Source organism: Natator depressus, chromosome 21 (genome assembly GCF_965152275.1).
Source record: "Natator depressus isolate rNatDep1 chromosome 21, rNatDep2.hap1, whole genome shotgun sequence".
NCBI lineage: Eukaryota > Metazoa > Chordata > Testudines > Cheloniidae > Natator > Natator depressus.
Window position 1 is genome coordinate 8,894,909 of NC_134254.1, and position 24,068 is coordinate 8,918,976.

General features: G+C 47.2%; 1 protein-coding gene across 2 annotated transcripts; it reads left to right on the top strand.

Annotated features, from left to right (window-relative positions):
* The first annotated feature begins 336 nt into the window (after positions 1-336).
* On the top strand, positions 337-22,191 carry FRS3 (fibroblast growth factor receptor substrate 3). 2 transcript variants are annotated; one of them, XM_074935874.1, is made up of 8 exons: positions 337-422; positions 5,222-5,358; positions 6,760-6,848; positions 7,652-7,838; positions 10,589-10,750; positions 11,355-11,512; positions 13,179-13,477; positions 13,595-22,191. In XM_074935874.1, the coding sequence occupies exons 3-8, from the start codon at positions 6,783-6,785 to the stop codon at positions 14,100-14,102; spliced, it is 1,380 nt and encodes a 459-aa protein (XP_074791975.1). In that variant the 5' UTR covers positions 337-422; positions 5,222-5,358; positions 6,760-6,782; the 3' UTR covers positions 14,103-22,191. The 2 variants fall into 2 exon arrangements, with proteins under 2 accessions (XP_074791975.1, XP_074791973.1); XM_074935872.1 differs by having other exon boundaries at positions 13,179-22,191.
* Positions 22,192-24,068: the final 1,877 nt, after the last annotated feature.

The following is a 24,068-nucleotide window of genomic DNA, read 5'->3' on the forward strand; positions in this document are numbered from 1 at the left end:
CCCCCGGAGCCCCAAATCCCCTCACTCGCCCGCAGTCCCAGAGCTCCCCCTCCCACACCGAGAGCCCTATGTCCCCGCCCCACAGCTAAGCTCCGCCCCCTGCTCGCTCAAAGGTCCCGCCCCCTTCGGAGCCCCGCCCCCCTCCAGAGGGCCGGAGCCGCGTGTCCCCAGCGCCACCTAGCGGCCGCACCGCCTCCCCGCCCGGGTCCTCCCAGCGAGAGACGCTCTAGGCTACGGCTGCCGGACTCGCTGCTCCCGGCGGCTCCGAGTCCGGGCCCGGCCCCGGCCCCGGCCCGAGCTGGGGTGGGGGGAGGGAGGCTGCGCTGGCGGGTCCCGGAGCCCGAACGGGGGCCCACGGCGCCGGCCGGCGGGACGGGCCCGGCCCTCAGCGCCCGCACGGCAGAGGCCGGGCAGCGCCGCAGGTACAGAGACCCCCGGCCCCCTTCTCAGGGCCCCCCCGCCCCTCGGGGACCCCTCCCGGCCCCCCCGCCCGCCCCGCCCGCTACCCGGCACCTTCCCCCCGGGAGCACCTGGGACCCGCCACCCCTATGGGACCGCCCCTGCCCCCCCGGGCCCCGACCCCCCCAGCACCTCCTGCCCCGACCCTCCCCCAGCACCGACCCCCGTTATCTCCCCCCAGCGCTGACCCCCCGTTATCCCCTCCCCAGCACCCACTTCCCCACCCCCAGCGCTGACTCCCCGTTATCCCCTCCCCCTAGCACCTCCTGCCCTGACCCTCCCAGTGCCGACCCCCCGTTATCCCCTCCCCAGCACTGACACCCATTATCTCTTCCCCCGGCCTCCCAGCACCCCCTGCCCTGACCCCCTGTTATCCCTTCCCCTGACCCCCAGCACCCTCTGCACTGACCCCCCAGCACTGAGCCCCGTTATCCCTTCTCCGGACCCCCCCCAGCACCTCCTGCCCCGACACCCCGTTATCCCCTCCCTCTGACCCCTTAGCACCTCCTGCCCCGACACCCCCGGCACTGGAGAGACGGGGAATGTTGGACACAAATGTGAGATATTTAGAGAGCGGAAGAAAACTGTCAATTAGAGATGAATTCAATTTTGGGGGAGTCCATGGAGGAGCATGAAGACTCACCGGGAGGTTTGGATCTGAATTCTAATGGATAGAAAAGCAGTGAAAATTTTTGAGCTTGGGAGTGATATGCGCCTTGTTTCCAGATACAAATGGCTGGATTAGGCATTGCATTTCACGCAGGCTTCATCCACGCTGCAGTAGGCAGGCAAGATTGCAGCATGTGTTGGGATGCTTGAGCTAGCTTTGCTCAAGCCAGCTTACTCAAAATAGTGGTGTAGGTGAGGCAGCATGGGCTAGCTGCCTGCATATGATCCTGCCTGGCGGCTAGCCTATGCCCCTGCAGCTACACGGCTATTTTCAAAGCTAGCTCGGCTATGCCTACGCATGCTGCAATCGCGCCTCCTGGTTGCAATGTAGACATACCCACAGAGTGGGCAATCTCCAGATTGGGATTTGAAGACACAATAAATAGGGGTTAAAGACTCCTGAAAGCCTGTGTCTTATTAACATTTTGCTCCAGGGCTGGTATCGGTCTTAACATGGTCTCTGCTGGTAGTGTTGTGCCAATTGGAAGGGTATTCGCTCACATGTTCAATGCTGGCTGTCAATCGGCTTGCAAACCAAAAGCTTTCAATTTAGCCTTATTCATCCACTGCTCCTAATGAGGAGTGACCGGAGCTCTCCACCTGTGTGTTGCACATAAACATAGGGTCTATAATAATTTTGGAAACAGAACAAAGCCGTGCAATAGATTAGCATTGCAGGTGCAATACACAGTACATGTCAACTCATTTGAGTTAGAAGTGCATTTTTATTTGTAAGCTCCTTGGAGAAATTATAGGCCTCTGCCTAAAATTGTCATCGTTGTGTAAAACTTGAAAAAGTGTCATTCTAAAATGAAGATTAAATTATTTCTCATCTGCCACCCTCCCAGGAAAAGGAGCTATGTCATCATTTCACATGATTGTTTTCAACCCACGTTTCTCAAAAACATAAATATTAAAAACACAGGAAGAGATTACAAGAATAGGAGGTGATGGCACTATTGTGAATTATAGTGCTGGAGGGTGTTTGGTGCTGTCACAGTTTTGAGCTGACCACCAAATTCACACCAAAGGGAATCGAAGAGTTGAGCTATGCACTGGGACACTCAATAAGAAGAACCGAGATATGAGCTGGGGAGGATTACAGAGAGGATGGAGTTTTGTATGTGGATGACTTTCCTTTCCTTTCCTTAGTTTTTAAAAAATGCTTAGAGGATATTTTCTAAGGTACAAGCAGGAGTTAAGCATCCAACTTCCATGGAAAGTTAATGGGAGTTAGGTGCCCAGTCCCCATTTTGTGCTTTTGAAAATCTCCACCTTTGTTAATAAGGTGACAGGAGTATCACAAGAAAATTTGCCAGCTGTGATTTCAGAATCTCTCTCTCACAATAAGATGGAAAATGATATAAATCCTGCCTTGGGCGTTTTGACAACCTTGGAACCTTGTATCTTTTTGAGAATACTCCCATCCCTTGGCTGTAGGCAGTTCTCCCCTTAGGGTATGTAGCTGGGAGAGCGCCTCCCGGCTGAGCTAGTGTGCTAAAAATAGCAGTGCGAATTTTTTGCACAGGCAGCAATTCTGGGTAGCTACCTGCGTCCAAATCCTCCCGACCCTGTGGGTACGAGCTGGGGTGGCTAACTGTCCATCCTGCTACCTTTAGCATGGTAACTCAAGCAGAGCTTGGCTGGGAGGCACATTTCCAGCTACAGTGTAGGGACACTTGTCACTGACCCAGGCAGTCACAGGTGTGCATAGGGCTAGGAGTGCTAGCTGGTTTCATTTCCCCTGGAAAGCACAGCCAATTAAGCATGGTGAGCAAGAAACCATGAGAAATGGTATTGTAGATATTTATATGCCAAAGACACAACTGACGTCTGGGTCTTTAACAAAGGATAGCAGCATTTTGCTTCGCTTGTGTATAGGCTATGGGGGATTTTAGCAGATGGCTGGAGCAGCTGGTGTGGGCAAAGGGAGCTGGATGATGGACGCTCAGAAAGAGCTTTGAAGCACTTGTGTGTGTACAGTATATAGGCAGACAGTAAATAAGGAGGGTTCTTGAGTTCTTTCCACTGTCTTGTAGAAAGTGATGTTTAAAATATGTTGTGGTCAATATGAAGCATTTCCTAAAAATGTCCCACTTGGATATACTGGCTTGTGGGTTTTTTCAGTTGCAGATAAGTTGTTTCGGTCAGCTAGGTTATGCTCTGGATGTGTAGCATAGTCAGAAAACGGCATGTTTTCAAAGGATTGCTCGTTGAAGATATAGTCTTAAGAATCTAGGTATCTGCATCAAATGGATACAGCTAGAATGGTCAGCAGCAAGGCATTGTCTGCAATGACTAGTTGACTAGGAAATCTGCAAAGATCGTAACATGGGTAGTTTTATCATCTCAGTTTCTCAGTTCTGAGCCTTACAGCCTTTCAGTGGAAGCCATAACTCTCTATCCCAAACGTTTTACAGAGCCAAAGAACTGAGTGACAGAAATACTCATAGAGGGAGAGAGAAGCAAAGAGGCAAAGGAAAAAGTTGAAGTTTTCTACTGAGATTTAAAATAGGATGGAGAATTGATAAGGTGTGTGTGGGTAGGGGGTGGGAGAGGATGTTGATAATGGCAGGAGTTGTAGAAGAGAAGGCTACTTGTGCCAGCAGTGACCAGATTAGTTGAAAGGCAGAGAGGAGGCTGATGCTAGATTAAGTGGTCAAAGTCTGTGAGGTCTGCTGGAGCAAGTTCGTGGAGGGTTTTACAAACAAGGAGGCCAATTTTGAACTGTGTCATGAACCTATGGAGTTATTCAGGGTTGAGGATGATGTGATTGTATTGGTTGTAAGAAGGCAGGCTGAAGAATATTGCATTTTCTAGAGTTGTGGGAGCTGGGACAAAGAAAAGCCATTGAGAAGGTCATTGCAAGAATGAAGTTGAGAGTAGACTTAAGGCTTGTCTACTCTACAGTGGCATCACTGGTGCTGCAGCTATACTGCTGCAATCCTGGAGCATAGATGTACGCTGTGGTGACAGAAGGGTTTTTTCCGTCCCTGTAGTAACTCCACCTCCTTGAGTAATAGTAGCTAGGTCGACAGAAGAATTCTTCCGCATCTACACTGGGGGTTTAGGTCAGTAGAACTGCAGAGCTTAGGGGTGTCAGTGCTGTAGCTATGTCAACTTAAGTTTTAAGTGTAGATCAGGCTTAAGATCTGGATGAGGATTCATCAGAGGTAGGATTGGGGCAGTGGCAGGCAGAGGCAGTGTTTCAGAGGTGTGATGGAGAGATACCCAGGTATGGATAAGGAAGGAGAAAAAAAGAGCAGAATCAAGTCTGACCGTTATGTAGCAGCAGATACATGTGATTTTTAGTATCTTGGATGCTAATTACTAGTATTATAATCTGTTTATATTGAAGTAGTGCTCAGAGGCCCAGTAATGGATCAGGATCCCATAATTAAAAGATAAAATTTGTCTTATTTCTGGAGATCAGTATTGCCCAGTGAAAAGAAAGTTGCTTGTGTTCTTTGTCTGAAATTTTATTTGCCTGTCTGCGTTTCCAGCCCCACTTCATTTATGAATGGTGCTGAGCTAATTCCTTAATAGCTGCACGCACATTTGGTGTGTCTTTGAAAATGCTTGGCACGCCTTGTTCGTTCTGCTGTAAGTGGTGTGGTGCAACTCCCGTGAATGTCTGTGCCAAATTCAATAGCGACATTTGTTGGGTGGAAAATGGATGTAAGTGGCAAAGTAGGGTACCTGGTGCTGAACAGGCAAAGGGAGTGTAATTTACAAAGCAAGAGAGGGATGTGGGGAAAAAAGCAGCGAATAGGAGGAAGTAAGCAACTGCTAGTTGCATTTCCTGCTGACGTACATCTCATTTTGCTCACCCAGTGAGTTTTGGATTAGTCTGTTTACACCTACGTTCTAATTTACCCCCAAAGTGTGTTTTATTTGTCAGGTCCCCGCTGGATTTGGTCCTGGGTCTCCACTGGATTTGTCCATGCAATGTGTTACATAAACTTACGCTTATAAATTGTTGCTTTAATTTATGTTTTTCTTAACTTTTTAGAAAGATTAATAGAGAGATGATAAAAATCTAGCTCTCTGTCTGTCTTTTCTCTGCCAATCTCTTTGATTGTATTCTTGTCAGGTGAAACATGGCACAGTTTCCACGGAACTCTAGGTGACTTCTTGACATCCGGGTTACCATGACACTCAGCAGAGGACTGTGGGAATAAAGTGGGAATCCCTCCCCGCCCTCAAAAACCACCTAATGGCCTCAACTGGGTAAGAATCAAGTGGGACTAAAGAGTTACAAACTTTCTTCTGTCCTCACGGATTATCTCAAAGGCACTGCACTAGGGCTAGGTCTACATCAGCGTTTCTCAACCTGGGGGTCGAGACCCAAAATTGAGTCGCCAGAATGTTTCAAAGGGTTGCATGGCAGCTCCTTTGGCTCCTGTCCCGCAGGTCTGGCTGGGCTTGCCTCCCTGCTCCAGACACTACAGCCACTCAGGGTTGGCCCAGCCATTATGATGACGGGAGTCTGGATAGGACAAATTTGAGTGACAGGCACTGCAACCCCATGAGTCAGGTCACAACTCCGCTCACCCAAATTTGGTCAAGTCAGGGGGGCGGGGCCAAACCTGAGTGGCGCTGCAACCCTGGAGGTTGCAATATCCGGAGCTGAGAACCAAGCCCAGCTAGCCCCACAGCACAGCAGCTGCAGGAGCCGTCGCTGTGGGGTGAGTGCTGGGCAGGACCTGACCGAAACCCCTCAGGGCCTCCACCCCAGGCTATTTACTGAGTCACAACGAGCCATAAACATTTACAAATTGGTCCTGAGCCCCAAAATGGTTGAGAACCACTGGTCTACATTACAAACTCTTGCTGGCATGGCTTTGTTGGTCAGGGTTGTGATCTCTAGCCTAGACACAGTTATCGTGGCAAGATTGTGCTTTCGCTTATACAAGCTGTTTCCACACAAGGAGTGCTTTGCTGCTCCCTCCGGGGAGAGCTATACTGGTGAAACACTCCTAGTGTGGAGCTGGCTAGTGCCTAAGTGATTCTTCCTCGTTGTGGTTAGTCGTAAGAAGGGTAGTTGGTGCCAAAACTCCAGAGTAACTTTGTTTTATGAACAGCTGCTGTAGCCCCATTGTGTCACATTCGCTGTTAGTTGCTCCATCGGTGCATAACTATGAAAATATTTTTCTATTAGGCCAAATATTTTTCTATTAGGTCCAGCTAGTCGCGTAGCTGAAGTCGAAGTATCTTAGTTCGACTTACCTGGTCGTCGACTCTGCTTACTCCTCCTGCCGAGGTGGAGTACAGGTGTCGATTCAGGGATTGATTTATCGCGTCTAGATGAGATGCGGTAAATCAATCCCCGATAGATCGATCCGGCGGGTAGTGAAGACGTACCCTTAGAAAAATCACTGGGTGATGCGTATGTGCACTGTGTGGCCTGCGTGTGGCATTGCACCCTGGCATGCATACCCACTCCCTCCTTCATTGAAGGCATTTAACTTCCAGGACACTTACAGGGCTCCGCTGAGCCATCCCAGCCTTTGCTCCACCACTTCAAAAGCTTGGGTCATTGGTTGGGATGAAACGATAATTATGGATCAAAAACACAAATGAAATTGTGCCCTTATCCTCTGTTTTTTTCCTCCCCCACCATCCCTCTAGGGCTCACCTGGTATGCTAACGTCATGGGGAGCTGCTACAGCTACCTGTGCAGAGACAGTGTCCCGAACAACCACCCCTCCAAATTTAAGGTAATACCCTTTATCCTAGAGGGAGAGCTCTGCAATTGTCAGCAGCCACTGGGAATCAAGGCCTGCAAAGTACAATCCAAATGTCATGGAACCTACACATTAAAGCCCCTTCTCTTATGGGGGAATTCTTCTATATGGAATTCTTCTATATATCAGTGTTGCTGATTTTTAAGCAGGGAATCCCCTGCTTGCTGGTTCCGTCCTCTGTCGTGTAGAAGGATTTGCATTGGCATCGAGATTCAATCTCCCCGTGCCAGAGAAGAAACAGATGCAATGGGAAGGGAAAATTGGATGGCTCATGTGTTGTGCAACCTTTCAAATTGGGCCCAAGTGAGTGGGCATCAAAAGTTACCACCATATGGTAGCTATGTGGTGGCTCGTGTGAAATGAGTGAGTGCATTTCAGCCTAATTGGCTGTAAACAGGTCTCCAGGTTGTAAAAGCACCAGCACAACTGGCCGTGGTTGAACCATTTGACAGTCTTAGCAGAGAGGCCAAGAACTGGAGAGAGACTGAACTCTCCTCTTCCCTCTCAAGGGTGTCCTCCCCCCCCCGCTCCCCCAATGCCTGTGTTGAGGCACATTAGCTGAGCTGGCGTGGGGCTGCAGTCTTCAGGGCTGTCAAGGTGGCATCTTTCACCAGCAATGAATTCACACCCAAATGACCTCCCCCTATCATCCGAGAGCAAGGCATGTTAATGAGTCAAGGGAGAGAGAGCTGGGGCTCCAGTAGCTTCCAGGCAAACTTACATCTGTCACATCTCCTTGTGTGAGCCTCCTGATGTGAGCTTTGGTGCCCCTGCAGGTAACAAACGTGGATGATGAGGGTAACGCTCTGGGATCTGGGATTATGGAGCTAACGCAGATGGAGCTCATCTTGCACACACACAAGCGCGATGCTGTCCGGTGGCCGTACCTTTGCCTGCGCCGCTATGGCTATGACTCCAACCTCTTCTCCTTCGAGAGCGGACGCCGCTGCCAGACCGGACAAGGTGTCATGTCTTTTGGGGGAACAAACCTGTCTAAAGCTTTCAGTTGCAGAGTGCTGTAACTGCTTGGTGCTGATTTCTCCCCTGCTTATCACGTCTCGGAAACCGGCTTTATACCCTGCTTCACGCGCACAAGCGATAGGACGCCCTTAGGGTACTGTAGTGTGTTTGCATGTGCATTTAATACTCCCAGTTAAGACATTAATGTTGGAAGCTTGTGTTTGAGGGCAGAGACATCATGTGCTATCACTCTTGTGGCCTATTGTGGCTCTCTTGTTTATATTTATATACTTAAAGTAACTAGGCTATTGAGAAACACATCTAGAATTGGCTCTCATTGTACCTTAAGGTAAGCAGTTTTGGAGTGGGGTTTCAATTGGATCAGAGACCATTAAAGAAAACCCAGGAAGAAGTTAGTGATTCTGTAGGCTTACTCTTCTACGTTGGCACTGAGGAGGTCAGGCTTGACAAAGCCCTGGCTGGGATGATTTAGTTGGGGATTGATCCTGCTTTGAGCAGGGGGTTGGACTAGATGACCTCCTGAGGTCCCTTCCAACCCTGATATTCTATGATTCTATGAGGTGCTAGAAATGCCACCTTTCTATGGGATGTGAAACCAAGGTCCCACAAGGTGCTTTTTGCAAGGGTGAGGCTGTTGGCTCTGGTTTCCTAGCATATTTCAACTTCAGATATTTGCTTTTGCATGCATGTCATCATCTATGTCCTCTGTACTACTGTCTGCCAAGCCTCTGCTCTGTCTTCATTTAGGTCCCTTCTAAAAGGCTTGCTTGTTGCACAATGACCCAAAAAAGTGAGTCAATGTTAGTTTTTAAAAAATCCTGTCCTCCTCTGTTCTGGTCTTTCCAGTGTATCCTGTCTTTTCTATCTGCCTTGTTTAGCAGTACTGCTACTTTTACTGCTTTTTATCCATTGATCCCGCAGCACTTTGCCAGGTGGGGGGAGGGTAGTTCCAAAAGTGCCCCATTTTTTACATGTGGGGAAACTGAGGCATAGAGATGGCATGACTCACCCAAGAACACACCATTCAGTCAGTGGCAGAGCTGGGAATAGAGCCTGTGTTTTCTGATTCCCACTATACCATGCTGCCTGTTAAACTGTAAGTTTCTTGGCATAAGGGCTATCTGTATATTACTTGTAAAGATATGAGCATATTCTTGGCACACAGCAAAAGAAAAAAAAATCCGGTTATGTCCCCCAATTAGCATAATGTGTGTTGAAAAGTCCTCCGATATCTGAATAAAGTCCACATCACTGTTCTGCGTCTGTTTATAAAGTACTGTGTGCATTTACAATGCTGTGTGCTACTCTTTTATAATATTTAGATAAACAGGATTTGCCTTTAGTGGAATTGCATGCTTATTGGTTGCCAGCAGGGTGGGACCTGTGTCTTTTTGTGTGTGTCTACTTTCCCTTTTGCAGGATTCCGATCAGTCGTTGGAATGCTGTTACATTTACTCGGGTTTTCTACGGAGCTCTAGATAGCACAGCTAGGGTAGAGACATTCACTCTTCACCTACAAAGAGAGCTTTCAGAGGGCACAGGCTAAGTCATCCATGTCCTCTATATGCAAAGATAAATTGTATGGAAGCCATACTGTTTTGATCTGCGTACATTTCCTCTGGTTCTTTTCCTTCTCATAGGAGACTTTTGCACTTAATTGATTTTGTTTGGATCATTCCTCCCTAGACCCAGTGAATAAGACGGCTGCATATATTTTCTGGCAAGAATATTTTTTCAAATTTTTCTTCAGAGTAGCAGCAGTTGTTGCCATGCTGTTGTCCTTGTTGCTATGGCTTTTGTGCATTCATGTGTGTGCGCACCAGCATGTGATTGGTTAGTTCTGCGCATGCTGGCTATTGGTCAAACTATTTATCTGGGGAGCCACCGTGTCATCTGATACATTTTAAAAGTGGGGTGCAGTTGCCCGTCTCTTCCACCTACATTCCAGGTGCCCAATCCAGTTCCCATTAGACTTCATTGACAGTGGGAGTTGGATCAGGCCCCAGGTAAAATGAAAAGAATGGAAATTACAGGTGAAGAGCCTCATCTGTGACCCAGTATACCATTCTTATCTCCAGATGAGTTAACTAATGTGAAGGTGGCATTAGATGCACCAGTTAATTGATCAGTAGCAACTGTGCTGTTAGGTTTCTAGTGATGTAACAACAGGATACACTATACAGAAATATCACCTCAGGGGGTGTTTTAATATTGACAATATCTTACAAAATATTTCCTTGTAAATCATAAATTTGTGTGTAGAGAAATACAGGACTTGCCCAACAAGGTCAGAGGAGTTGTCAATTTAATTTAGTATCCTGTTTGAAATATTGGCTCCCACCATGAGCTTTAGAGGAAAATTGAAGAAGCTTCATGACGAGCAATTGTGTAACAACCGGTGTATAGAGGAAATTTCTTCCTAACCCCGGACATTTAGTATTTGGTTTGTACCCTGAAGCATGAGGGTTTATACCTCTTACATATTTGTGTACTATCTAATGGAAGGGTGAATATTCTCCTTACCTATATAATGTCTAATCTCTTTTTGAATCCTGCCAAGCTTGTGACCTTATCCTGTGACAGTGAGTTCCCCAGGTTAATTGTGTTGTGTTAAACAGAAACCTTTTTCAATCAGATTTTAGGTTTTGTTGCTTTCCAAGGATGAGACTACATTCTGATTAAACTAAGATTGTACTTCTCTCTCCCCACCCCCCTTCTTTGTATATGCACAGGGATATTTGCCTTCAAGTGTTCAAGGGCGGAGGAGATCTTTAACCTGCTGCAGGACCTGATGCAGTGTAATAGTATCAATGTGGTGGAGGAGCCAGTCATCATGACTAGGGGCGGTCACTCCTCTGAGCTGGAGCTATCCCGGACACCCCAGACACCCAACAGTAAGGCTTCCAGAGTGCTAGGTCCAGGGGAATGGAGGGGTAGAGGAAGTTTCTCCAAGTTTATCTCTGTGTTGGGTGCTGGTCTTCAAGCCCAGGCTACGTTCCCCTAAGCAGCTGGTGTGATCTGTCTGGCCTCTGAGCTGGGTCCTCGAGTCCACATATGTTCTGTGCAGCATGCTTAAAGCCCCACTCATTTGCAGATGTGATACCTTGTTCCCAAGGAAATGGGAACAAAAACTGCAAATATCAAGCTTGTTCTCCGACTCCAGTCGGATTCCAGGAGAAGCCCTGCCAAGTGGCCTCTTTAGGGAACAGAGGGCTCCTGAGGGGAACCTCAACTAGAAGAATGTGTGTTTGTTTCCCACTTTCATAGGCGTGACTTAAGTGCTGGTAAATTTAACCCAGGGGACCTAGCCTGTATATTTACAACAGGTGTACACATGGTAGGAGCCTTCCCCAGCCAAGCAGGCTCTGCCTTTCCAGCACGCCTGTTTAATAAGGCCCTTTGAGAAGCTGTCCCATGGCGCAGATGCAGCTGCATCTGTACGCAGGGCCAGTGTGATACTCTGCCTCTAAAGCACGTCTCTCTGAATTCTCCCTCCAGCTCTGGGATACACTGTTCCAGGGTTCCCCAACGGATTCCACAGCTTCCCTGGGGAAACCCCATCCTACTCCACAGCCCGACACCCTTCCATGAACAGCTTGAGACACTCCTCTATTGGGGAGGACTCCACACACGGCCTCATTGGGCCGGATGAGCAGGTAAGCCCAGGTCTCCCGATTTCCATTGCTGCAGGGAACTCGTAGCATGTCTGCCCCTTCTCTTCTAGGATTCTTGTGGGGTGCCAGGCTCAAACATCTGCTCGATGCTAAGGAAGCCCAGGGACCCTCTTACCTTGTCAGTTGCTCGTTCTTGGCTGTTTTACTTAGTTTCACTGTTGCAAATTTGCACCCCCGTGACTACTGGCTAAAACAGCTGCTCGCATTGAGAGCTGGGTGTAGCTTCCCGGGTCGATCAGTAATGATCTGCCCCTTGTTTGACAGCAGCATGCAATTCCCTCCTGAGACTGTATGTGCTGCTTCCACGTCTCTGCCAGCCCCAAGCTAAACGCTAGGCTGGACACCGAGACTCAGATTCTTGCATGGTGGTGTGCTTCCACTACACTGCCGGGGCAGCTGATCTTCGTTCTCTGTGTTTAGGCTCATGGATTTATCCTACCAGCTCAGTCCATTAGACCCAGTGTCTTGTCTCCATCATTGTCTGATAGGTGCTGCTTCAGAGTCACGCAAACCTAGGCAGGTGTGGGCTCCTTCCTCATGTCATTGCTGTGTCCTAGGATACTTTATATAGCCCACTCAAGAAGATACCTCACCTTGGGTAGATGGAAATTCACATGCTCCACATCAGAGTTTGAACTCAACTTGGGATCTGTTTAAAAACGTATCCTCGATATTTTGTTTTAAACCATCTCATGTGCACAAGCTGCTCATGTTGAAAGGAGCCTATGGGAGGGCAAGTCTGTGCTGCAAACTTTTGCCACCACGGCTGTGTCAGTCGGGGTGTGATGACGCGTGATCCGTGGCGGACAAAGCTGTACTGGCAGAAGCCCCTACTCTAGATGTAGTTGTATTGGCAAAACTGCAATTTTGCTGGTATAGCTCATTTTGGCGGGGCGGGGGGTGGGGGGTGGGGGGGCTAGAATAAGCTTTACTGGCAAAAGCACAGTTTTGCTGGTATAAGCTACATCTACACTAGGAGCGCTTTGGTGGTGTAATATGCCAGTATAACTATACCAGCAAAGCACTTCTAGCGCAGATCTGGCCTCTGACCCTGGAGAGCCACACGTCGCTCCCTGATGAATAGTGGCTCTGATCGTAAGGGAGAAGCTGGGGACTTATGGGAGCGAGGAGCAGAACCGAATCAGGCCAGACTAACGGGGAAGCTTTAGAGCCATATTATTTCCCCTTTATAACTGCAGTTCTTCAGGGCAGTTTCTAGATGAGCAATGTGAGGGGGAATACAATTGAAATCTGATAAGTTGCTGCTCATCCTGCCCCTTAGAAACTAAATTCACATCCACGAGAGAAAACAAAACTCATTCCTGTCTCCAGGTGCTGGGTGTTTGGTTTGCAACAGTTGATGTGTAAACATAATTTTATCAAAGCTGCATCCCTTTCAGTCAAGTTTCACTCCCCACTTTCTCGGCACACTGTCCCTCCAAGTTTTTTCAAGACTCCTCCTCCTCGCCCCCCTGCCCCGCCAGTTTATCAGCTGCCAGACCCCTCAGTCTCCTCACTCACATTATCAGCTGTATTTACACTCAATCCCACCTCCACCCCCTGTATTTTTGGCTCTGATCTCTTCCTATCATTGTCGCCCTCCCCAGCATCACCCTCTGCCTCTAAAATGCATCTTCTTTCCCTGCAGTCCCACACCTATGTGAACACAACCAATGGTGAAGAGGAGATAAGAGGCCGGCACTGCATGCATTCGCTGCCTGAAGTCCACCCTCCTTTCCTGCATGGGAACCACAGCTGCTCTCTGGAGGACCGAAACCCCCAGGTCTTCCTGCAGCCAGGGGAGGTGAAGTTTGTGCTGGGCCCTGCCCCAGTTCACAGGCACATGGTGAAACGTGACAGCTCCTGCCGTTACCATCGGGAGTGCGGTGGACACATCTGCGCCCCTAACAACAACAACGAGTGCAAGGATGAGTGCCTCGTGCCCAGGTGTGTGTACGAGAATGTGAACGGCCTGCTGCCTGCTGGGGGCGCGTCTCTCCGGCGTGGCGGGCGCTTGAAACTCACCCGGGAGGACCAGGGCTTAAACAGCTGCTCTCACCGCAGGGCGCCCCTGCTGCACTACGAGAACCTGCCTTCCTTGCCTCCTGTGTGGGAGTGCCAGCCGCTGCAGCAGGACGAGGACTCTGGGGATGTGCTGACTCCTTCTCCGAATGGCTACCCCGAGCCGGACGAAGACGACCCCCTGCAAAACTACCTGAACTCGGAAAACGCTGCACTGCGCAGCGGCCTGCGTCGGGATGGCTTCTTGCAGCACCGCCACAACTGCACGCCCAGCGTCTTCAGCTTCGACTTCCGCCAGCCCGGCCCGGAGCAACAGCGGCAGCTCAACTACATCCAGGTAGAGCTGGAGGCTGACCCCCACAAGGGGCGCCAGAGCCACCAGGTGCCCTGCGCCCCGCTTTCTGCCACCCACCCGGCCAGCAGGATGGACTCCTACGCGGTCATTGACCTTAAAAAGACAGCAGCCATGTCCAACTTGCAGAGAGCGCTGCCCAGAGACGATGGGACTTCAAGGAAAACTCGGCATAACAGCACCGACTTGCCTGTGTAAGGGACACACTGAGTGCAAGAGCTGCATTGTGGCTTTCGTACCTGCCTTTCAGTGTATCGTGTAGCGTGACTTTTGTTCTCTATTGCCCTGATGCCCCATTAACCTTATTGCTCAATACAGCATCCTGGGATAGCTCCATCACGCAGACTTTACAAATGTCTGCCTGCCTCTCCCCGTCTCTCCGTTCCTCCTGTGTCGTTTGTTTTTAAAGCCTTGCAGAGCAGCAGAAAACGTTTGTTTATTTATTTATTTATTTATTTATTTTACTTTAGTTATTTTGTGGGGGGCCAGCATTCGAAATGGCACCAAGCAGAGTATAAACGTGAACAGGTCATTCATGGACCAGGGTCAATCCCCCTGCTTTCATGGCCTCCATGTCAGCAGCCGGTGCAGAGAAGACCGCAGAGGGGTGGAGAGCGTATTGGGAGCGTTTTAAAAAAAAACCATAGGAGCAGGGGGAAAGACGGGGAATGCAAGTGGAGTTTGAGGTTTGGGATCAGGGAGCCCTTGGTGTGTACGTCTCTGTCTGTCTTTTTTTGTAGATATTCAGAAATGTTTTCAAGCTGCCCGTTTATTTATTTGTTTTATTTTTCTATCTATTTATTTTATTTTGTGAACGTTCTTTTGCATCAAAGTTAAAAGTGCCAAGCCAGTGGCATCATGCAATGGATCTGCTTGGTGTTCAACTCCTTTTTTGGGGCGGGGGCAGAGGAGATATGGTGAAAAGAGTGATGTATTACATCCAGATGCTTTGTGGAACACAAATGGGGAAGGAGTAGCTGTGACTCAAAGCTCAGTTACCTGGAATGCACTGGTGGGAGTGAGTGCAGAACACGTGGAAGTGTGAGCATAACTGCGAGGCAGCCAAGCTTGGAGTCCTATCTAAGGAGCGTTGCCTACTCCCACACCACCTCGCTGAGTCCATGTGAAATAATTGACTAGTGTTTTGGCTAAATGCATGGCTCGTTTCCTTGTATTGTAGGCTCAAAGTACTAAACTGAGCTTTACTATAACTCCATTGGCTTTGAGTGGTTGTAACCAGTTACCCCAGGGCTGAATTTGATGTGAACCATCAGGCCCTTCTGTAAAAAAACCAAACAAACTTGTGCATGACATTCTACTTCTCTTCCACTGTGGGATGGTCCAGTGATAACATTCTGTATATGGTTTCACTTGCTACAGGCCACACCAATCTCTGCAGCATGAGGCATTCACTGGTTCCACTTTGCTATTCCCTCTCATTTCTGAGAGACATAAAAGAGCTCTTGGAATTATATTAACTTCTGCCTTATCGCTTTGAAACTTCCTCACCCTCTTCCACAGGATCTGAATCATGCCATCCAATTTTCTGAAAGCTCTCTCGGGGTTGGCAAACAGAGCCATCCAAACCTTCCTATGATGTCTTTGCCATTGGTATGTTAGCAGACTAGAGTTGGTGAAAGGGAAAAGCGGGATCATCTGCTCATATCTCAGCCCTGGAGGTCACAAACATAATCTGTCGATTACTGAGATTCTTTCCAGCGCTAACAGACCCAGCTTCTTTTTGGTGCTGAGGTGCTGCCTTGAAAAGTGAGCCTTCTAGGAGCAATGGCAAGGAATGTAGCCACAGCGCTACAAATAAGTAAAACTGATGGATATCCATATAATCTCTTTACTCTCAGGTCAGGAACTCCCTATCATTTGTAGTGTTATGATTCTTCTCATTGGCTTGGTGTCTGCATTACAAATAGCAAACACCACCACCACCACTTTCAGAAGTGAGTGAGTTTTGGCAAGCCTTTGACCTCTTGTCTTCCATGCTTCCCTCCATCTCTTTTTTTTGTTCTATAACAGAAGCTAATTATTTTTAATATATGAACTGACTTTATTTATAAGGAAACTGTCAAGTAATTTATGCCCCAAACTTAGGTTTCATTAGGGGTGAGGAAGAATTTTTTTTTTAAGTAACTGTATAAAAATATTTTCATGAAAAATCTCAATTAAGAGACTTTTTTTAAAGGTTTAAATATCACCCTCCACTGCAGCTTTTGCATCTCAGACATTACAGCGCTGGAGAATGCCTGAGAATCTTTAGCTGAAACTGACTAACTGCTGAATTTAAATTGACTTGTCTAGTTTTGCTCACCCAGCTGAGAGATGTGCAAAACATCCAGGCAAAAAAAAAATTATTTGTAAAACAAGTCAGGATATAGGTTTTGTTAAATGTGTGCTTGATCTTGACAGAATGTCTTTAAATGTCACAATACGAATGTGTTAGAATTACATGGCAGCGGATGCTGCAGATGCACTCATGGACCCCTTCACGGTCAAATCTTGGAGCATGAATTTCATCCCACTTTGACCATGCCAAGTTTTATCTGTCTTCATGTAGGCCCTGGTCCAAAGTCCACTGAAGTCAATGGAAAGACTCCCACTGTCTTTGGTGGGCTTTGAATTGCCCTTTTATGGGCAAATGTTACCTGTTACAGTGCTTTATTGGACCAATCCAGCACTCACTGAAGCCTGCTGAGACCTTCCATTCCATTCACTTGCAGCCCGGATCAGAGTCTATTCTCGGAGTTCGTTGCTAGCATTTGGCGTGATGAACTATCTAGCTTAGTGTTGTTATGATTAGGTATGTAGGGAGCCTGGCACACATCCACAGCAGTAAATCAAGTCCTCTAATACCTTGATCACTTCCTCATTGGTCTGTAGCAAATGTATTGATCTAACAGGTTTATTCAGTTAATGGAGAGGATAAAACGTTTTTATTTCACCACATCTAACGTGGATTTTAAAAAGTGATTAGCGGGGCTGTGTACAAATAATGTTGATCACAAATGACCACGAAGTAGAAAGTGGTTGCCTGCTGCTAGATGAGTGCTCTTAACATTGGGATAAAAGAAACAGCATGTTCTCTGACTTCCCTCTGTCCTGGATTTTGCTTAGCCTGCGTGAACTGCAGACTTTCAGGCCTTGTCCACGTTACTGTTATGCTAAGAAGCATCTTTAGCAGGGCCCTATCACAATTCCTCTGATCAGCAATAGTTTTCTGAGAACTAGGTTGGTTAGTTCATGCTCAGAAGCACCCACAGGATACCCCAGCTGGCTAGCTCTCCGTTGTTGTATGTAGCATGATTTTATAACATAGTTCTCGGACATTGCGTCCATCTACACCATGACAGTATCAGGGGATCTGGTTACAACATGCCTGTCGCCCACACAGTTAGAGCAGAGTTGGTCTTGTAATGCAGATGGGAAATGTCTGAGGCTTTAGCCTGTGTTTGATGCCCTGTTTACAGCTGTATTTGTAGTGCAGGTGAAATGGAAAAGTCACTGTCCACATTGGCCTAGGAAACAGTCCTAGCAACACCCACGTTGAAGAGGAGCTCTTACTAGCATGGTGTAAGTCATACTGTGGACAGTCTCAGCACCTTTGAGAGTAAGGGGGAGAGAGGAAAAACCAGTATGTGACAGGAGCCATCATCCCTGTTGTATTGTGGTAGCTCCACTCCGTTGTGAAGTTTCCTGTATTTGTTGGTGACTCTGATAAGATTTAGAAAGTGTGCCTCTCTTTAAGAACATGTAATATATTAAAATTGGGAGTGGCTGGTGGTGGCAATCCTAGGACTTCAAGATCATCTCCTGATGGAGATGAAAGGCTAAGAGGGAAGGGTGAGAAGGATTGAGATAAGAAAGAAGATCCTGTAAGCTATTTGTCATGCACTCACTCATTTGGCAGATGGGATCTGGTGCTAAGGCACTTATAAGGCTTGTGCCATTTTCTTTCTTTCAGTAAATCATGGGAAGTGACATCAGGTGATGTGGGGCCTAAGCCTATGAATCACTGAGCATCCTCCTCTCCCATTGAGTCTCATTGCTTTGTAGGATCAGGGCCTAGGAGGTTTAACAGCAAAGCTAATCTAGTCCCAGACAAAAAGGTAAATTTCCTCATTCTGCCCCATGTGGGCCTGCTACTTGCTATTGGCTAGAACTACCTCAAGATCACAAAGGACTCTTGACACTACGGCAATAGCAGAAAAGGACTCCTTGACCATTGGACCAAATTCCTCCTGTTGCAGCCTCTTTAGCTTTGGTAGGGTTACACCCAAGATCAGTATGGTTCCTGGCATTGGAATAAGATATCTCAGACCCTGTCCTTTCCCATGGAAAGGGAAGGGGCCTTTCATTGCCTTTTGACAGAAACATTGGGTTCCTTTAAGTGTATCCAAAGCCACTCATCTGTACAGGTAAAACTGTATCTGAGTACAGATCTGTACAGTTTACCTGTCTTGGGAAAAGTCAAATCAGGTGTAATGTAATAGGTGAGGCCTGGGGCCATGTTATAGAGTTTGCTGTCATAGTGTTCTCTCTCTAGAGTGGGGGAGTTGTGGGGAACAGTATACCTGAATGAGTATTTCCAAAACTCTAAATGAGCCAAGAGGCTGGAATCAATCAGACTGGTCTCTTCAAGGCGCTGTTTGTTAACAACACGGCTCTGTGGGGCTTCCCCCCAGTGCACCCACACAGGCTGAAGCCCCTAATATGCCCCGGTCTGGAATGCCATTCAGATAGTCTAGTGTCACCGACTTCCTGGATGACCCTGGGCAAGTCACGCTACCCTGTGCCTCAGTTTCCCATCTGTGAAGGGGGATAATACTTCCCTATCTCACAGGGGTGTTGTAAGGCACTTGTGATTGGGGTACTGTGGCGATGAAGGCCATATAAGTACATAAAGATTCTGACACTTTGAGTTGGTTGCCTTATCAAAGCCATAATCCAGTTTATAGTGGTTGATAATGGATGATGCACCTGCTAAGTGGGGGAGATGAAGTAGCTAGAAGTTCTCTCATCACTGAGGTGAGAAAAGAAGCCTCTGATTCCATCCTGGGTGGTTCTGATTTAGTACATTTGTGGTTTGATTTGGAGTTTGATTTTACAAATTGCAGTCTGGCTGTGTCTTGATTTACTGTCTCTCGAATTCTCCGTTCCTTATGGCATCCCTGTGTAAGAGGAGTGCAATGTTTGACTTTGTTCATGAGAAGCAGCCGATCTCATGAAGAGGTTCAAGAGAGAAGTACCAGGGGCAGATTGGCTCTAGGGGATGGCTGAGTAGAATTGAATTTACAATTTAATGCTCATTGGAACCATGTCTCCATAGCACAGAAGGTCGAGTTCAGCTTTTGAGCTGGGTGGGAAGACTTCCGGGGATGGAGAGAGAATCTGTGTAGGCAAAGTGGGAGAACCAGTTGGCCACACTGTGAATGGATAAAGGCTTCTCAAGGCAGTTAGTCATCTCATAGGCTTGGGGGAGACACAGCCATGGTCACCTGACTTGAGTTAGCCAGGAATGTATTAGACCAATAGCTCCACTGCTCTTTCATTCTCTGGCAGCTTCATAAGGGTGAGATCTCCTTCCATGGACAAGGTCCTGTCCCAGTCTCCATCCTGTTGCCTCATTTTTGACAGCCAGGAGGACACTTCACGGAGCACAGTGTGAGCTCTGCTGCATGAGAGCTTCTGGGACCAGAAACAGAAGGGAAGCCCCTGCTGATGAGGTTTCCATGTTAATAAGTGTGGTGTGGTGTTATCCAGCCTCATAGCTTCCTCTAGTGGTCTGATGTGGGACATTCTCAGGTAGAAGATGGGAGTTTTCAGTGGCAGGTTGAACAGGCTTGGACCTTTTTTATTTGACTTTTTCTCACCATCAAGTTCCTTGATCTGTTTGATTAGAAGTTGCTTTGGATAATGGATGGTAGGTAGCCTGTAATCCAGTGGTAATTCTGTTGGAATCTCTTATCCTATGATTCTCTTTTGGTCTGGAATTATTTATATTTATGGAGCACCATAGGTATTCCCGGCACTGTTACAGATCTAAAATAAGACACAGATCCCTGCCCTGAGGAGGTAATCTGTGGAGCAAATTCAGTCCTGCTGTAACTCCACTGACTTCAGTGGGGTCACACAGGAGATGAATTTGGCCCCAATTATCATTGTTAGAAACCTTCTAGTTCATGACAAGAAAACAGGACATCTCATTCCATAAGACTATATTTTCCTCCATATCGTGTTCTTTTAATGGTTGCCTTTCTTTTCCTTGCACATCTTGCCGTGAGCCTTGCAAGGAACAGATTATTGGACTATACAAGTGCCTGTGCACCTGTATCTTGGATGTGGGTTAAATTAGGAACCATCATCCACATCCCAATGTCCCCACTCCAAACATGCTGTGACCACCTCAGCTAATACAACGTAGGCAAAAACCAGAATGTTTCATCTTTTGTAGTGGCCTTCATAAACCTTCTTGGTCTCAGAGTCAAAGGTGTTCTCCAAAGCATTATATATCTGGCTCATGGCACACCGCTGGACACAAGGAGCTCAGCATCGTAAACGGATGAGTACCTGCCCCAGAGACCTCGCATGTGCTAACACAAAAAGGAATTAGCCCCCGAACTGAATTGGCTCCATGATGAGGAGCACATCATCTCTTAAGGCTTGTCCTGTGGATGGAGGGCTTCCTCGGGGATCGTCCCTGCACTGATCTGTTCTGTGTGGGGCTGATAACATGGAAAAGACCATGTGTCCTCAGGAGGCTTTCGGCACGAGGAGATTTCTTTAGGTTTTTGAGTAGCTTAACCTTTGAAGTGTTTTTTCTTTGGGTTTTGAAGTTAGGCAGTTGGACTCCCTCTCCCTCGCCATCTATTTATGTGATTGCCAGGGAATCGGTCTCATCTTAAGGACCGTGTCTATTTCTAGCTTGTTTTATACAGTCTAGATGCCTACTTTTCTCTCTAGGAATGGAGAGGAACTGTAACGCCTTTGGTCTGAATGCTAGTAATAGTTACCTGCCTTACAAGGGTATTGTGAGGATTAATTGATGTTTACAAAGTGGTTTGAACACAAAAAAAATTACACAAATACGAAGTATTATTATGTAAGCCACTGTGTCCACTGGAAAAAATTCCCAGCTGTTGCTGTCTTTACCTCCAGTGGGAAGTGGCCATCTAAATACCTCTAACCCTCAGAATCTTCCTCCTCCCACACTAGGAGGGGAGTGTTTCTATACCTCTAACACCAGAGACCCCTGTGCCTCACACTAGGACAGGTGAGGGTATGTGTGTCTCGAGCAGTCAGTTGTTTGTTTATCCCTCTGTGTAGTGTGGCCCACTGGCTAGGCCTTAGGAGGCTTGGGTTCTATTCTCAGCTTTGCTGCTGGATGACAGTGGGCAAATCACGTCCCCTCCCCATGCCTCAGTTTCCCCATCTGTGAAATGAGCATAATGATAGTGATCTCCTTTGTAAAGCACTTCAAGATCTGTGGATTAAAAGTGATATACAAGAGCTAGGTATTATTAACATAAGGTCTCTTAGTCATCTCCGCAGCCACTTCCCATTTTCCGTAGGCATGATGCTATCCAACCCCATCTGACTTCACCCTTACCGTGCAGTATCATTCATCAATTGCTTAGTAGTAATCTCAGTTCACCTGTTATGGCACCCTTGCAGCCTGTCTGTCTGCAGAGTTTGTCTTCCCACCATGCTTGGCTCATCTGAAGCTGAGTGTTGTGTGTAGGTAGCTGAAGGGGAGTGGACTCCTGCTACCAAACAGGACCAAATGGGAAGAAGTTAAGGGATAGGGTAGGCTGGAGGTTAGGAAATGAAAGCCAGGCAGTGAGTGTGGGGAACACGCCGGTTCTAAAGAGGGGATCCTATTTGTTTCCTTCCTTTGTGTGTGTGACTAAAGTCAAAAGGCCCAGGCACATCTGTGTTAACCTCAAGCTCTTATCCTGTGTGATTCTCCTTATTGTTATTTGTACTGGTGTCTTTGATACTAAATATTTCTGACGTGGCGGAAAAGCAAAGGCACTTCAGGGCTCTGGTCACCAGGGATTCAAAGCTGCTCTGTCCATAGAGATTGGTCTTTCTGTGTAATTATTTCTATGGGTTATTACTATGGATATCCATTCAGTCCCTGTTTATATTTCATCCAGGTGTAACCTTCAAGGCAAAGAGCCTTAGTGCTGTGTGAGCTGAGGAGCGCTCCTGTCTTATTCTAATGTGCACTAAGAATGTATACAGAATAAATGGAATCTGACGACTATCTGGTGGAGGGTGTGACTTGTTTGGTGTTAAATAGAGAATTGTCCAGTTTAAAGATGAATTTTAGTTGCTCGTTTAAGTTGGAGACCCGGCGTGCTGGCCAGAATCAATCCTAGCGTAAGTAGGCGCTTTCCTTCATGCAACTCTGCCGGTGCTCCGAATCCTAACCTGCTATGCCAGTCTTGGCCTCCCCCCACGGTTCTGCCAACGCGCCTCTATCCCAACCTCCTGTAGCCTCTGCTGTGTCAGTCCTGGACGCCACCTCTAGCTCTGCCGGTATCCGGCAATCCTGGCCTGCAGCACTACTTGCTATTCTGTTCCTGATCTCGTGACCAGCTGTGCCAATGCCCCCTAGTCCTGACCTGCACTACGCTCTGTTTTACCAGTCCTGGGCTCCCCACAAACCGTTACCCCAATGCGCTTCAATTCTGACCACCTGCTGTTCCAGCCCTGTGCCTTTCCCGAGCAATGGAACATAAGCTTTTCCATGTGAGATCAGCCCATTGCTCCATGTATCCTGCCTCCAGCAATGGCCTCTGCCTGGTTATTCGCTGTGTTGGGGGAGACTTTCAAAGGAAAAACGGAATTGAAGCACCTGCCTGCCATGTGTGCTCTTGAAAATCTCTCATTGTTTATAGAAGGTGCTTTGTGGAATATGAATGACTATTCCTGCCCAAAAGAGCTTAAATCTAACCTGGATAATACAATACAGAGCCCACTGGTTCCAACAAAAGGAAGTGAAGGGGCACTGCAAGAGAGGTGTGTTTCAAGTTATTTGTGGGGAGCTCTTTGCCTGGTGGGATTTTAGGGGCTGTGCCAAGCACAAAGGGGCACCCTTGAGCAAAGCATAAAAAGGACAATGGGAGGAGATGGAGGAAGAGACTAGAGGTCCCAAAGTGCTGACTAGCTACAATCTATTTAGCTTTGAGCTATCCCTTAATAGAAGGCTCCCGTTTGAACTTATCAGCTGTGAAATGTACCAGAATAGATCAAACTGCAGGCAGTAGCAGCATTGCCAATCTCAAGCATTTGAAAATCACATCAGACCCCCCAAAAATCCTGAGATTGGCTTAAAATCTTAAACTTTTTAAAAAATAACAAGTATTTGGGGGACTTTCTTTGTGCTTTCGGATGTGTGAGCCTTTAGGGGTTGTGCTTTCTGGGTTTCTCTGCAAACATGAGCGCTATAAATATATATTTTTAATGAAATCTGAGAGTCCCTTGATCTCAGTGGTGTGACCTTTAAGGAAACCACCAAATATCACGAGACTTGGGGACAGTTCCAGTTAGGGAAAATCATGCTTCTCTAATCTACTGGAATTTTTTGAGCTTGTTTGACCAACTAGTGAATAAGTAGGACTGGTTGATGGAACTTATCTGGGCTTTCAAAAAGCCTTTGGCAAAGTCCCTCACAAAGAAGTTCTTAAGAAAACTGAACGATCACAGGAGGGAGAGAGAAAATTCTTTCATGGATCAGAAACTGGCTAAGAGACAGAAAAGAAAGAGGAGTCAATGGCCAATTTTCAACCTGTCGAAAGATTAACACTGCAGTGTGCCGCAAAAGTCTACGCTAAGGCTAGTGTTTATTATATTAATGAGATGGGATGGGATGGGATGAACGAAGCAGTGGCAACATTTGCAGACACAATGATTATTTAGGTTAGTTAAGACCAGAGAAGTTGGCAAAGAACTAATGATGGCAGATAAAATTCAGCTTACTAGGTTCTAAAGTGATGGAAATAAGGCAAGGAAAAGACCCCGGTGTTACAGTGGACAACTTGATGAAAACCCTGGCTTGGTGTGTAGTAGTGGGCAGAAAACGAAACAATGTGTTCTAAAGATAGAGATTGAAAATAGTGCTGTGGAGTTATGCCGATTTCTCAATTA